The 12543-nt window shown below is 40.5% G+C and overlaps 1 protein-coding gene across 5 annotated transcripts in view; it reads left to right on the top strand.

Annotated features, from left to right (window-relative positions):
* Positions 1 to 12543, top strand: part of dnajc5ga (DnaJ (Hsp40) homolog, subfamily C, member 5 gamma a) — a 104475-nt gene that overhangs the window by 34457 nt on the left and 57475 nt on the right. For all 5 annotated transcript variants that reach the window (XM_085996980.1, XM_085996979.1, XM_085996978.1 and 2 more), the window contains exons 3-4: positions 4981 to 5194; positions 9940 to 10102. In XM_085996980.1, coding sequence (XP_085853106.1) covers positions 4981 to 5194; positions 9940 to 10102 — 377 coding nt within the window. The remainder of the gene's footprint in view (positions 1 to 4980; positions 5195 to 9939; positions 10103 to 12543) is intronic.

Raw genomic sequence — 12543 nt, 5'->3', positions numbered from 1 at the left:
AAGTGTCCTGTTACCATGTCCTTAATAGATTCTAGCATTTTTCCCTACTACTGATGTCAGGCTAACTGGTCTGTAGTTCCCCATTTTCTATCCCCCCTCCGCCCCCCCCCCCCCCCCCCTTAAAAAGTGGGGTTACATTTGCTACCCTTCAATCGCGGGAACCGTTCCAGGATCTTTGGAATTTTGGAAAATGGCAACCAATGCACCCACTATCCTTATAGCCACCTCTTTCAAAACCCTAGGATGTAGGCCATCGGGTCCAGGGGATTTATCGGCTTTCAGTCCCATTCATTTCTCCAGCACTTTTTTTTACTTATACTAATTTCTTCCAGTTCCTCGTTCTCGCTAGAGCCTTGGTTTTCCACTATTTCCGGGAAGTTTTTTGCACCTTCCGTGAAGACAGACACAAAGTATTCGTTTAATTTCTCTGCTGTTTACTTATTCCCCATTATAATTTCTCCTGTCTCAGCCTATAAGCACCCACATTTACTTTCGCTAATCTTTTCCTTTTTATACACCTATAGAAGCTTTTACAGTCTGTTTTTATGTCTCTCGCTAGTTTACTCTCATTCTATTTTCCCTTTATCAATTTCTTGGTCCTCCTTTGCTGAATTCAAAAATCCTCCCAATCCTCAGGCTTACTATTTTTGGCAACTTTATAAGCCTCTTCCTTTGATCTAATACTATCTTTAACCGCTCTTGTTGGTCAAGGTTGGACCACTTTTCCTATGGGGTTTTTGTGCCTTAAAGGAATGTATATTTGTTGTAAATGATGTATTCTTTAAATACTAGCCTTTGCTTGTCTGCCATCATACCTTTTAATGTAGTTTCCCAATCTACCATAGCCAACTCACCCCTCATACCTACGTAGTTTGCTTTGTTTAGATTTAAGACCCTAGTTTCGGATTTAACTAAATCACTTTCAAACTCAATATAAAATTTTATCATTATGGTCACTCTTCCCTCCAGGCCCCTTTTACTACTAGGTTATTAATTAACCCTTTCTCATTGCATAATACTAGATCTAAAATAGCCTGTTCCCTAGCTGGTTCCTCAATATACTGATCTAGAAAACTATCTTGTATATATTTCATGAATTTGTCCTCCACACTTACTGCAGATTTGGTTTGCCCAGTCTATATGCAGATTTAAAGTCCCCCATGATCACTGTATTACCCTTGTTACATGTGCCTCTAATTTTCTGATTTACACACTGCCCTACATTACAACCACTGTTTGGGGGCCTATAAACAACTCCTACCAATGTTTTCTGCCCCTTGCTGTTTCTTAGTTCCACCCAAACTGATTCTACTTCTTGATTTTCGGAGCTAAGATCCTTTCTCTCTACTGTCTTTATCCCATCCTTTATTATCAGGGCTACCCCTCATCTTTTTCCATTTTGCCTATCTCTTCTAAAAGTTAAGTATCCTGGAATATTTAATTCCCAACCATGCTTCTTTGCAACCACGTCTCGGTTATGGCTATTAGATCAAACCTGTTAATTTCTATCTGCACTATTGATTCATCTATTTTGTTGCGAATGCTTCGCGCATTCAGATATAGTGTCTTTAGCTTTGACTTATTTCTATTTTTCCCTGATGCCTTATTACCTTTGTTATTCTCTGTCCCTTCCTGACCCACTCTGCTTATTTTTACCCAAAACTCTACTCCGCTCTAGAGCCTTGACATTTCTCTCTGCTTTTAAATTGATTTTTTCCTGAATCTTCCCACCCCTTCATTAGTTTAAAGCCCTGTCTACTGCCCTAGTTTTTCAGTTCACCAGGACACTGGTCCCAGCCCGGTGGAGCCCATCCCAACGGAACAGCTCCCTCTTTCCCCAGTACTGGTGCTGTAGTGTATGTGCCTTTAAGAGCCCCCTGTGTACTGTAATGCCGGTAATGGCCACTCGGGCTATATAAGCCTGTATATTGTGTTGTATCAGTTAGTTCACCTCCAGACTTTGTTCAGTAAACACCTGTGAAACCAACTCCTGCCTTCAGTGTCTCTATTAACACACGGACACAACAGGTGCCAGTGCCCCATGAACTGAAAACCCCTTCCTCCCACACCACTCTTTGAGCCACGCATATAAACCTGTTTGTCCTTATGCCAATTTGCGCGTTGCTCAGGTAACAATCCAGAGATTACTGCCTTTGAGGTTCTGCTTTTTAATTTGAATCCTAGCTCAAACTCCCTCCGCAGAACCTCATTCCTAGTTCTACCTATGTCGTTGGTTCCTACGTGGACCACGACAACTGGATCCTCCCCCTCCCACTCCAGGTCCTTCTCCAGCTGCAAGGCGATTTCTTTAACCCTGGCACTGGGCAGGTAACACAACCTTCGAAACTCTCGGTCACGGCTGCAGAGAATAGTATCTATCCCCCTAACTATACTGTCCCCGACCACAACTACATTCCCTTTCACTCCCCCCACTTGAATGGCCTCCTGCACCATGGCAGCAAGAACCTTATACCTGTTGGACAGGGGCAAAGGCTGAGGCTCCTCCAGCACTGCACCTGGGGTCCCCTTACTTGCCTGAGTTGCAGTCACACCCTCCTGTCCCTGACCTCTAACCAGACCTGTACCACTACCTAACCTAAGGGGTGTGACTGCCTCCTGGATCAAAGTGCCCAGGTAACTCTCCCCATCCCTGATGCCCCGCAATGTCTGCACCTCAGACTCCAGCTCAAAAACTCTGAGCTGAAGTTCCTCAAGATGCAGGCACTTACTGCAAACGTGGTTGTCCGGGATCACAATGCTCTCCACAAACTCCCACATGCTGCAGTTGCGGCACACCACCTGCACTGCCATCCCTGTATGACCCTGTTTTATTTAATTAAATGTAATTAAATTTGTGTTTAGTTAACTTGGTATACAGTGTAGTTTCTTGACCTCGATTAGGTTAAGGGGACAGGTAGACTATCCTTTATCCGAAATCCTCGGGACCAGCCATGTTTCGGTTTTCGGAAAATTTCGGATTTCAGAAGTTATTTTATAAGACTGGGAAATTTGTCGGGGGGGGGGGTCGGCGGGGGGAGCGTAAGTCGTGCGCCACTCTGGTCATGTCGTGCGCACGACTTACGCTGAACGAAAAAACTTTCGGTTTTTAGAGGTTTTCGGTTTTCGGAAGTTCGGATAAAGGATAGTCTACCTGTACTGAAATTAAATATCTACTTGTAACACACAGTGCTACAAGTAGTATAGGCAAAAAGCAACAACTCCTTCCCCCCTTCTCTGAATTCCCACTCTTTCCAAATTCCCAAACAAAACTCTGTTCAAGTCCAGTCCGTTTAATCCTGCTCTGTGCAGACCACCATGTTTGGTCCAAGGCTGTAATGAGATCTGGAGCCGAGTGGTCCTGAAGGAACCTAAACTGAGCCTTGGTGAGCCGGTTATTAGTGAGTAAATGTGTGTTTTTCTCTCCCTTCACCTTTCTCTGCTTGGTAGCATTATTGACGTCTCCTTCCATTACTTTGCTGAAGATTGGGAGTAGGCTGATAGGGTAGTAATTGGCTCATTTAAATTTGTCCAACTTATTGTGGAAAGGACATGCTGTGAAATTTTCCACATTGTCAAGTAGCTGCCAGTGTTGGTGCTCTCCTGGAACAGTTTGGCTAGGGGTGCAGATATTTCTGGAGCAAATATCATCAGCACCACTGCCAGGATGTTGCTGGGGCACATAGCCTTTGCTGTGTCCAGTGCACTCAACTTGTGTTCAAATCGTGAAGTGTGACTGGAAATTACGATAAGGCATCCGAATATCTTAGTATTGCCATTGGCTCATCTTTCTCTGCTTCTTTTGGGAATAGGAGCTTCCATCTGCGCTAGTTTTCTGGCAAAGTGAGCTTTGTTCACTTCTGTCTACAGGTACCAGTGGGTGGCCCAGAGCATCTTACCATGCAGCTTGACCTGCCTGGTGTCCCTCCGTTATTCCTACTCCAAACACCTCTGACAGGAATCCCCATTGGTGCCAGTATTGGGGATGTATTTAAAAGAAAATGCAAGAAAAAACACACACAAAGTGAAGAAAAATTGTTAGGAAATGGCTGAATTACAGTTACTTTAACATTTCTAAGTTCTTTCCATGATCTTTCACATATTTACATTCCCTAGCTATGTTGGATGCCCATTTTGTGGGTTAGAAACAAAGTTCTGCTGACCAAAATGCCAGGAAATGGCATGCAGGGCATCTGCCTCCGAATTAAATATTAAGATAAAGCTCCTATCTGTTTTAGGCAGCAATATCCAATTCTGGTGTGCGATGCCCATGAGAAATTATTTTGTGATGGAAAGTGGATTGAAATCTCGTTCAGTAATTCTGCCTGCTTTTCCAATCAGGTTTGAATTAAAATTTGTAGCCATGAAGGTTACTTCACCATATACTAAGAATCAGCAATGTTGCAGTTGAGCTGCTAAAATTATTAAGCAGAATGAAAAAGATTAGTAAAAGAATTGCACTTTTTTGTGACCATTCGAATTGCAATAGTTTCTGTTTGTTAAAATGACCCCCATTTTCCTGCAGTAATTTTCCTGTATTACAAACATTTCAGACCTGATGCAGTATTGAATTCTGATATTGATTCACCTATTGTAAGAATTCTGGTTCTGTAAACTAAGCTATACAGTTCTGCTGCGGAGTTGTTGCTTTTAGGTTAAATTTAGTTTCTTGCCATTATACCCTCCTCAAAATATATCTCAAATGATTTGAATGCTGGTGATTTACCAAAATAGCAAGAGTTAAAGACGGTAGTGATGTGAACAGGTTTGTGATCCTGGTTTAGGATGTAAAATGCAACTTTCTGATGATGGAAGCGGTACCTGAAGTGCTGTTCCAGGTAGTCATGTTACATGGGTTAAGGAAGGTGGTTTAATTTCCAGTTTTGTTTTGAATTAGCCCTAGCTCAAGAACAATTTGTCTCCAGCAACTTTTTGTGACCTGTTTGTAGTCTTGAAGTAAAAAATCATTTGTTTTCCAACTAGAAAACTCGCTCTCAAGTATCACCCAGACAAAAATCCGGACAATCCTGATGCGTCAGAAAAGTTTAAGGAAATAAACAATGCAAATGCTATTCTGCACGACAACAATAAGAAACGCATCTATGATGAGTATGGCTCAATGGGACTGTATGTAGCTGAGCAGTTTGGAGAGGAGAGCGTCAAATACTACTTTTTCATGAACAAATGTTGGTTTAAGGTGGGTTTAATTTTTTTTAAATCTATTATGTTGGTTGAATTGTAATCTATCTTATTTTTGAAATTCTTCTACAAATCCTTTACTAACCTAAAATGGTTCAGTATTAAGCTATCTAAGTGTTTCTACTGTTCATGGTATTCAAATGTTAGCTGCCAATTTTTGTTTGGTTTTTTGCTGCACCAAAATGAAAAAAAGCTTAAAGCAAGTGTATGCATCAAACTGGCTATATGGTTGTTCCCATACCATGATCAGACTTTTGAGTATGTCCCTTGAACTGTGTTCCTAGTACTTCTGACCTTTTTTCCTATATATGTACACACACGAGTATGGTAACATTTGGAAACTAAATTTGTTTGCATACTTTGTATCTTTGTGCACAGTAGTTTTCATGTAAGATTACAACTGCAGGTAAAAAAATCTTGCATATACAGGAAACTTTCTGATATCCGGCACTGACGGGACCGAGCTGGTGCCGTAACATCAAAAGTGCCGGACATACCAGAGCTAATGTTTAAACATACGGAACTGAGAAGCTCCGTGTGAATCAACAAACCCTGTTGCTTCAAAACAGTCAGCTGCAGCTGCAAGCGTCTGTAGCTGAAGCTGTTGCTATAGCTACAGACCTTGCAGTGCTTGACTGGGGGGGAAAAAAGCAATGAGAACTAAAAAAAAAAAATATAGAAAACGGCTCCTGATTTTTGCCGTTAGATCGAGTATTCCGGACATATAACCTCCCGGATAAACCAAAGTTTCCTGTAGCTGCATTTCTTGTCGACTGCACCCTACTTCCTGTGTCTTTTTTTTAAGTAGGCATTTATAATGGAAGACCCCTGTATCACCCTCTTGTCATATGGCGGTTAGATGACTTCTCTGCACTCCCAGCCACCTAATTTTTGAGTTTTTTCCAGTATTTTAAACCTGATTTGGGGGGTTTTCCACCCCATTTTCAGGGGAGATCCACTAGTTTGTGGACACCTTATTCCAGGCCATGGAGTGACACCTTCCTGTTCCCCAACTGCCCTTTATGATCTGGCTGCAAGCCCAGTTCTTAGCCCAACCTGCCAAATGCCATAGAAGGTGATCTGGCCATCACCCACCCCTTTTCATATTCTCGTAGTCATTGGCCTTGAACCTCTTGACCCCGCCTTGCCTTTTGATATCTCCAATGTCTATCTCCTGCCTAGATGATACCATGGGGAACTTGAAACATTCAAGGAGGTTTAGTATTTTAATCCATTTTTTTTCAATTTAACATAGAAACATAGAAGATAGGAGCAGGAGTAGGCCATTCAGCCCCTTGAGCCTGGTCCGCCATTTAATGAGATCATGGCTGATCATCCAAATTCAGTACCCTGTCCCTGCTTTCTCCCCATATCCCTTGATCCCTTTAGCCTTAAGAAATATATCTAACTCCATCTTGAATATATTTAATGAATTGGCCTCAACTGCCTTCTGTGGTAGAGAATTCCACAGGTTCACCACTCTCTGGGTGAAGAAATTCCTCCTCATCTCTGTCCTAAATGGCTTACCCCTTATCCTTAGACTGTGACCCCTGGTTCTGGACTCCCCTGCCATCGGGAACATCCTTCCTGCATCTAGTCTGTCTAGTCCTGTTAGAATTTTATAAGTTTCAATGAGATCCCCTCTCATTCTTCTAAACTCCAGCGAGTACAAGCCCAATCGACACAATCTCTCCTCATACGTCATTCCTGCCAACCCAGGTATCAGCCTGGTGAATCTTCGCTGAACTACTTCCATGGCAAGAACATCCTTCCTCAGATAAGGTGACCAAAACTGCGCACAATACTCAAGGTGTGGTCTCACCAAGGCCCGGTTCAACTGCAGCAAGACATCCTTGCTCCTGTACTCGAATCCTCTCGCTATGAAGGCCAACATACCATTTGCCTTCTTAACCGCCTGCTGCACCTGCATGCTTACCTTCAGCAACTGGTGCACAAGGACACCCAGGTCTCGTTGCACTTCCCCTTTTCCCAATCTATGGCCGTTCAGATAATCTGTCTTCCTGTTTTTGCCACCAAAGTGGATAACCTCACATCTATCCACATTATGCTGCATCTGCCCAATCACCCAACCTGCCCAAATCATACTGGAGTTTCTCTGCATCCTCCTCACAGCACACGCGCCCACCCAGCTTTGTGTCGTCTGCAGACTTGGAGCTATTACATCTAGTTCCCTTGTCTAGATCATTAATATATATTGTGAATAGCTGGGGTCCTAGCACCGATCCCTGCGGTACCATACTAGTCACTGCCTGCCACTCAGAAAAAGACCCGTCTATTCTAACTCTTTGCTTCCTGCCTGCCAACCAGTTCTCTATCCAAGTCAGTACCTTACCCCCAATCCCATGTGCTTTAACTTTGCACGCTAATCTCTTATGCGGGACCTTAGTGAAAGCCTTCTGAAAGTCCAAATACACCACATCCACTGGTACTCCCTTATCTATTCTACCAGTCACATCCTCAAAAAATTTCAGTAGATTAGTTGAGCATGATTTACCTTTTGTAAATCCATGTTGACTTTGTCCAATCCTGTCGCTGTTTTCCAAGTGCTCTGCTATTACATCTTTTATAATGGACTCTAGCATTTTCCTCACTACCAATGTCAGGCTTACCGGTCTATAATTCCCCGTTTTCTCTCTACCACCTTTTTTAAATAGTGAGGTTACATTAGCTACCCTCCAATCCATGGGAACTGTTCCAGAGTCTATATCATTTATTTTTAATGGGACCTGCTGCACTGAGCCCTTGACTGGTTCTGTGCCCTCCCCGCAGTTGGCTCCAGGCCTTCCCCTGCCAGTTCCCGCTGCCAGTCTTATATCTCTTCCTTCTTTGGTACACCTACACTGCCTCCCTCTCTACCCTCCCTGTCTTCTTCCCTCTATCTTCTGGTCTTTACTGTTTCTGGAAACTGGTGATAGATGATGAGAGGGCAGGGTGAGGGTTTGGGGGAAAATGGAAGGGAAGATGGAGACATAGCGAAGGATCAGAAGAGGAAGCAACAATGTGGGGAAAGGAAGGATAGATTGAAGAAGCAGATCTCTGGTAAGATGAGGGCTGATTACCTCCATTATCCTTTACTCTTGTCTTCCAAAAGAGTGACAGATCCCAGTCTTTCCCAATCTACTCTGTACAAATATGCACACAATCATGGAATATAATACTGAAAATACCACTAACACTTTCATAATGCTCTTAATAAAAATGCAGTTTGACTTATTCAATCCCCATAAATTGGTGCCTCTGATATGTTGTATATTACATGGGATAGCAGTGTATCCAATGCCACAGATCATCTGCAAGTCCTTTATAAATATTTCTGACATTGTTCTTAGTCTGTTGATTTTTTTTTTGACCCCACTGTTCCTCTTGTGTACTGTTTACCTCAGCAGTGTCAGCTGCAGCAAAATACCCACTGAAACCCAGGCAGTCTAAGTAGTTCCTATGTTCAATGGAAATCCAATAATTTTGGTAGTGTTGGGAATACTTTAATCCTATTATTAGAACTGGGAATGCTTATAGAGAAAGGAGTGCCGGTTTGGAAGCCAGAATGAACTTTCTGTATATCAATGCTGTATTGATGTTTCATAATTGGCCTTCAGGAGGTGTGATTTGAAATTGTAAATACAGACACTTTTTGCCTGCCCCCCCCCCCCAAAATTCATGAAAATGCCTATCTTCCATGTGGCATTGTCAAGACACTTGCAGTAATCAAATTTGACCATTTGGTGCCAGGCAACCACAAACTACATCTTGAATACAGACTTGGCGTTCTGGTAGGGCTTGTGTTTCACAGACTACCCTACATTTTGTCCACAATAAAACCCAATAAAGGTTGAGGAGAAAAAAATACACAATAGATTAAGTGCCAAGTAAAGGTTTTGGGTGGGGGTTGGGGGTGGAGAACAGACGGGGAATTGGGATTTAAAGATGGAGCTGCCGTGGTTAACAAAAATGGCAGAAACTGTTGGATGGACAAAATGGCCTTGTTTTCCTTTTACATTACAATAAACTGGTATCCTTAATCTGTAATATAATAAACTATCCTTAATCAAGGTACACTTCCATATCCCTTCACTGGAACATGCTGGCTACTAAATTACACATTTTAAAGGTCTCATTGAAAAAAGGTTTTTAGCTTGATTTTATAGACACAATCTGTTGTCATTCATGTTGTATCAGATTGCATGAAACTAAAATATTTGAACACTTTTTTAAAATTATGTGACCCTGCAAAACCACACTGCAGAATTTTGTGCTCAGCATGCATTTTTCTGGTGCCTGAAATGGTGGTTTTAGACGTATTGAGTCGGCTGCAACTGACACTGGGAGTACAAGATAACAGTCATTCTTTTAACAATTGGACACCATGATTATCTTTAATGCAAATAATTTCATTTTGAAAGTCCATATTTTTAAAAATATTGGAAAATCAACTAAAACTGGAATGCTTCAGTTGGGATTGAACTGTAAACTCCATAATTTTAATTCAGATGTGGCAGAGCCTTCAGTGCTTTTTATCTACAAGTCCTGACATTTCATTGAAGGACATGGATAATGTTTGATCTGAGATAGTCTCATTGGTCCCAGCAGGCTCTATAGATTTTAAATAAAAGTCAAGTGATGAATGTTAAAAATAGTTCAGTTGCTCTATTTGCTTTTTAATGTCATAGCACATAGAAAACTCAAGACATTTTTAACCATAATCTTTTTTTCATTATGTGGCAGGCTCTTATTGTATGCTGTGGCATTGTCACTGGATGCTGCTGTTGCTGTTGCTGCTGCTTCTGTTGTGGAAAATGCAAATCGTCAGAAGAAATGGAAAATTATGATATTATAAATCCTGAAGACTTAGAGGCACAGATTAGAGCAGAGCAAGGTGGTGGTGGTGGTAAGTCTATACAAATGGACACTATTTCAGTTACCTGTGAAGATATTTTGTGAGCTGTTAACTTTTGTTTGATTGTGATGATTTACGATGCAAACTATTTACTCCAAATTAACCATTGGAATTGAGTAAAAGTTTTTATTCCAGAAGGATTCAGTTGGTAATGTTCTTTAAAGTTAACCAACCACTTTTCTTTATCCAGCATCAATGAACTTTAAACAATAGCATATGTAATGATCAGGTCCAATAATCATTTTTTGAAAGTATAAAGTTGTATGGTTGAAACACTGAAAATATTCATGCACAACTGAATGTTTCTCATTGCCTACCTAATGTCAAGATTTTTCTAGATTCTATAATTTTTTTAAAAATTTCATTGTGATTGAAAATGGCTAATGTTTGATTTTTCCTGTATGAAGGTTCCCAGAATTTGTGTAACATAAGTCATGAGTGTGACCTCTGAATACAAGAGTAAATTCTGCTTTCTACTGTTCACTGTGAAAGGGTTTGATTCTAAAGTATAATGTTGCACCCAAATGGAAGCTTTGTATTGCTGACCTGTAGATTTTCAACTGCTTGTTTTAAGTAGAAATGGGATTGGAGATTGTTTGACATTGCCAGTATTGGGATAGAATGTTCTCTGTTCAGTTGCCTTAATTCTTCTGACAAAATGTTTCATGACTGGATTGCTTGAAAAGAATGTGGTTAAAATTGGTTGCCATTAAATTATACACTTAGTAGTCGTTCACATTAGCTGTGCAATCTTGAAAATAATACTCGTGTTAATATTTGGGCAGGAGCCATGTAATCCTCCCATACTTTGTCGTATTAGCTTCAGCAATTTTTTTTTGAATAATTTAAGCTGGAAGGAAAATTGGATGCAAAGTCTCCACTCGTCATTGTTTCATGGGTCCCAGGTTTGATGGGCGAGACTAGTAATGGCAGAAAACTAGAACAAGGAATAAATTGCCCATTAATGAGTCTAGATAGCTCTTCATAGAACCCTGTGGTTGAAAGTTTTGTCAAACAATTGAAGATGACTAATCATGGGACGGTTGTATAATTCCTACTTAAACACCTTAAAGAAGAAACATTTTGTCACTCCCATTAGTTGAATAAGGTTTCTAGAGTTTTAGGGTGTTCATTGTTGGAATTATATTTTTGGACACTGGTGGATGCTCCTCTTGGTGTTGCATGGTCTCGGCCCACTCTGGTTTCACTTTTGGCACCCAGTTCAAAAATCATACGGGACCAAGTTAGAAAAGGGATAATTATATTCCATCTCCTCTCATAGTCTAAAATTGTCCTTGTACAGTATCAGAATCCCTAAACTTAACATTTGGAAAATCTCCATTGTTATAGCTGGCTGAGACAACTGTTTGAGCAACGAATGTTGCACTCTGCCACAGATATTGTGCATGCAATACCTTTTGTGGGTGCTGTTTGTTTTCAGTATATTTATCAGATAGTAAATGGCACTGCTGATTTGTGCCAAACTATTTCTAAATTTCAATTGTTAAGTCTCAGCTTTTTTTTCTGATTTCCAAGTATGTGGTCAAGGAACAAACTTACTGCAGTTTTGATTTTCATTCAAGGACTACTACATAGGTTAATACTTAACCTTGATCTAGCCACTGAGAGTCAGAGCCGGTCTTGCTGTACCAGTTGAGAAGATGTGTAACTCATGCCATGTACAGCAAGAAACTAATGTACGAGATGGAATCTAATTCTTCCCTCTTCTGACTTATCCCCAATCTAATGCTTCCACTGGCTGTCAAAATTGGATGTTCAATTTATTAACCCTTGCATAAGCACAAAAGTTCACAAAAATATAAGTTGCTTGCTTCATTGGGGTTTAATTCCCATGATGCAAGACTCTTCAAAAATTAGCACAGTAAGATGGCTTAAAATGTGTTTGATTGTATATAGACTGCATTATAGGAGCAGCAGTTTGTTTTTAGGTATATGGTTTTGATTGCACTCTTGGATCACTTGGGCATATAAAGTGTCCCAAATTTAGTATTGTCACAAAATCTAAGTTTTATCTTTTAGATTTGTTGATACTTGATCAGTTTGGTCTTTAATTGATCTGTTCCTCTGTTTAAATTGTTAAATGTGCCTATTTGTATCCCATTGTATTATAAGGAAAGAGCAATATGCTATGTACATTTTACTGGATCAAATTGCCCAGAAGTATTGCCTCAATCTGTTGCTGAATATCCCAATCTTGAATTAAAAGTCATTTGAATGAAGATTTGGCTCTTTGATTACTAAGAACAAACTGCTAGAACAATCTGAAGATTGGAATTGTGTATTATGTACTGAATTAAAGTAGTCAGTATTGTATAACTTACTCGATTAACGAGCAATCTTTTTTAGAAAGGAATGTTGGCCTTTTCAGTTTTATCCTTCTGAACTTGAGAAGGTGAACTTTATTCTAAATT

This window comes from Somniosus microcephalus, chromosome 9 (genome assembly GCF_052327205.1).
Source record: "Somniosus microcephalus isolate GS21.2 chromosome 9, FLI_Smic_1.0, whole genome shotgun sequence".
NCBI lineage: Eukaryota > Metazoa > Chordata > Chondrichthyes > Squaliformes > Somniosidae > Somniosus > Somniosus microcephalus.
The sequence above is the reverse complement of the archived record's forward strand: the minus strand, read 5'-3'. Positions and strand labels throughout refer to the sequence as shown.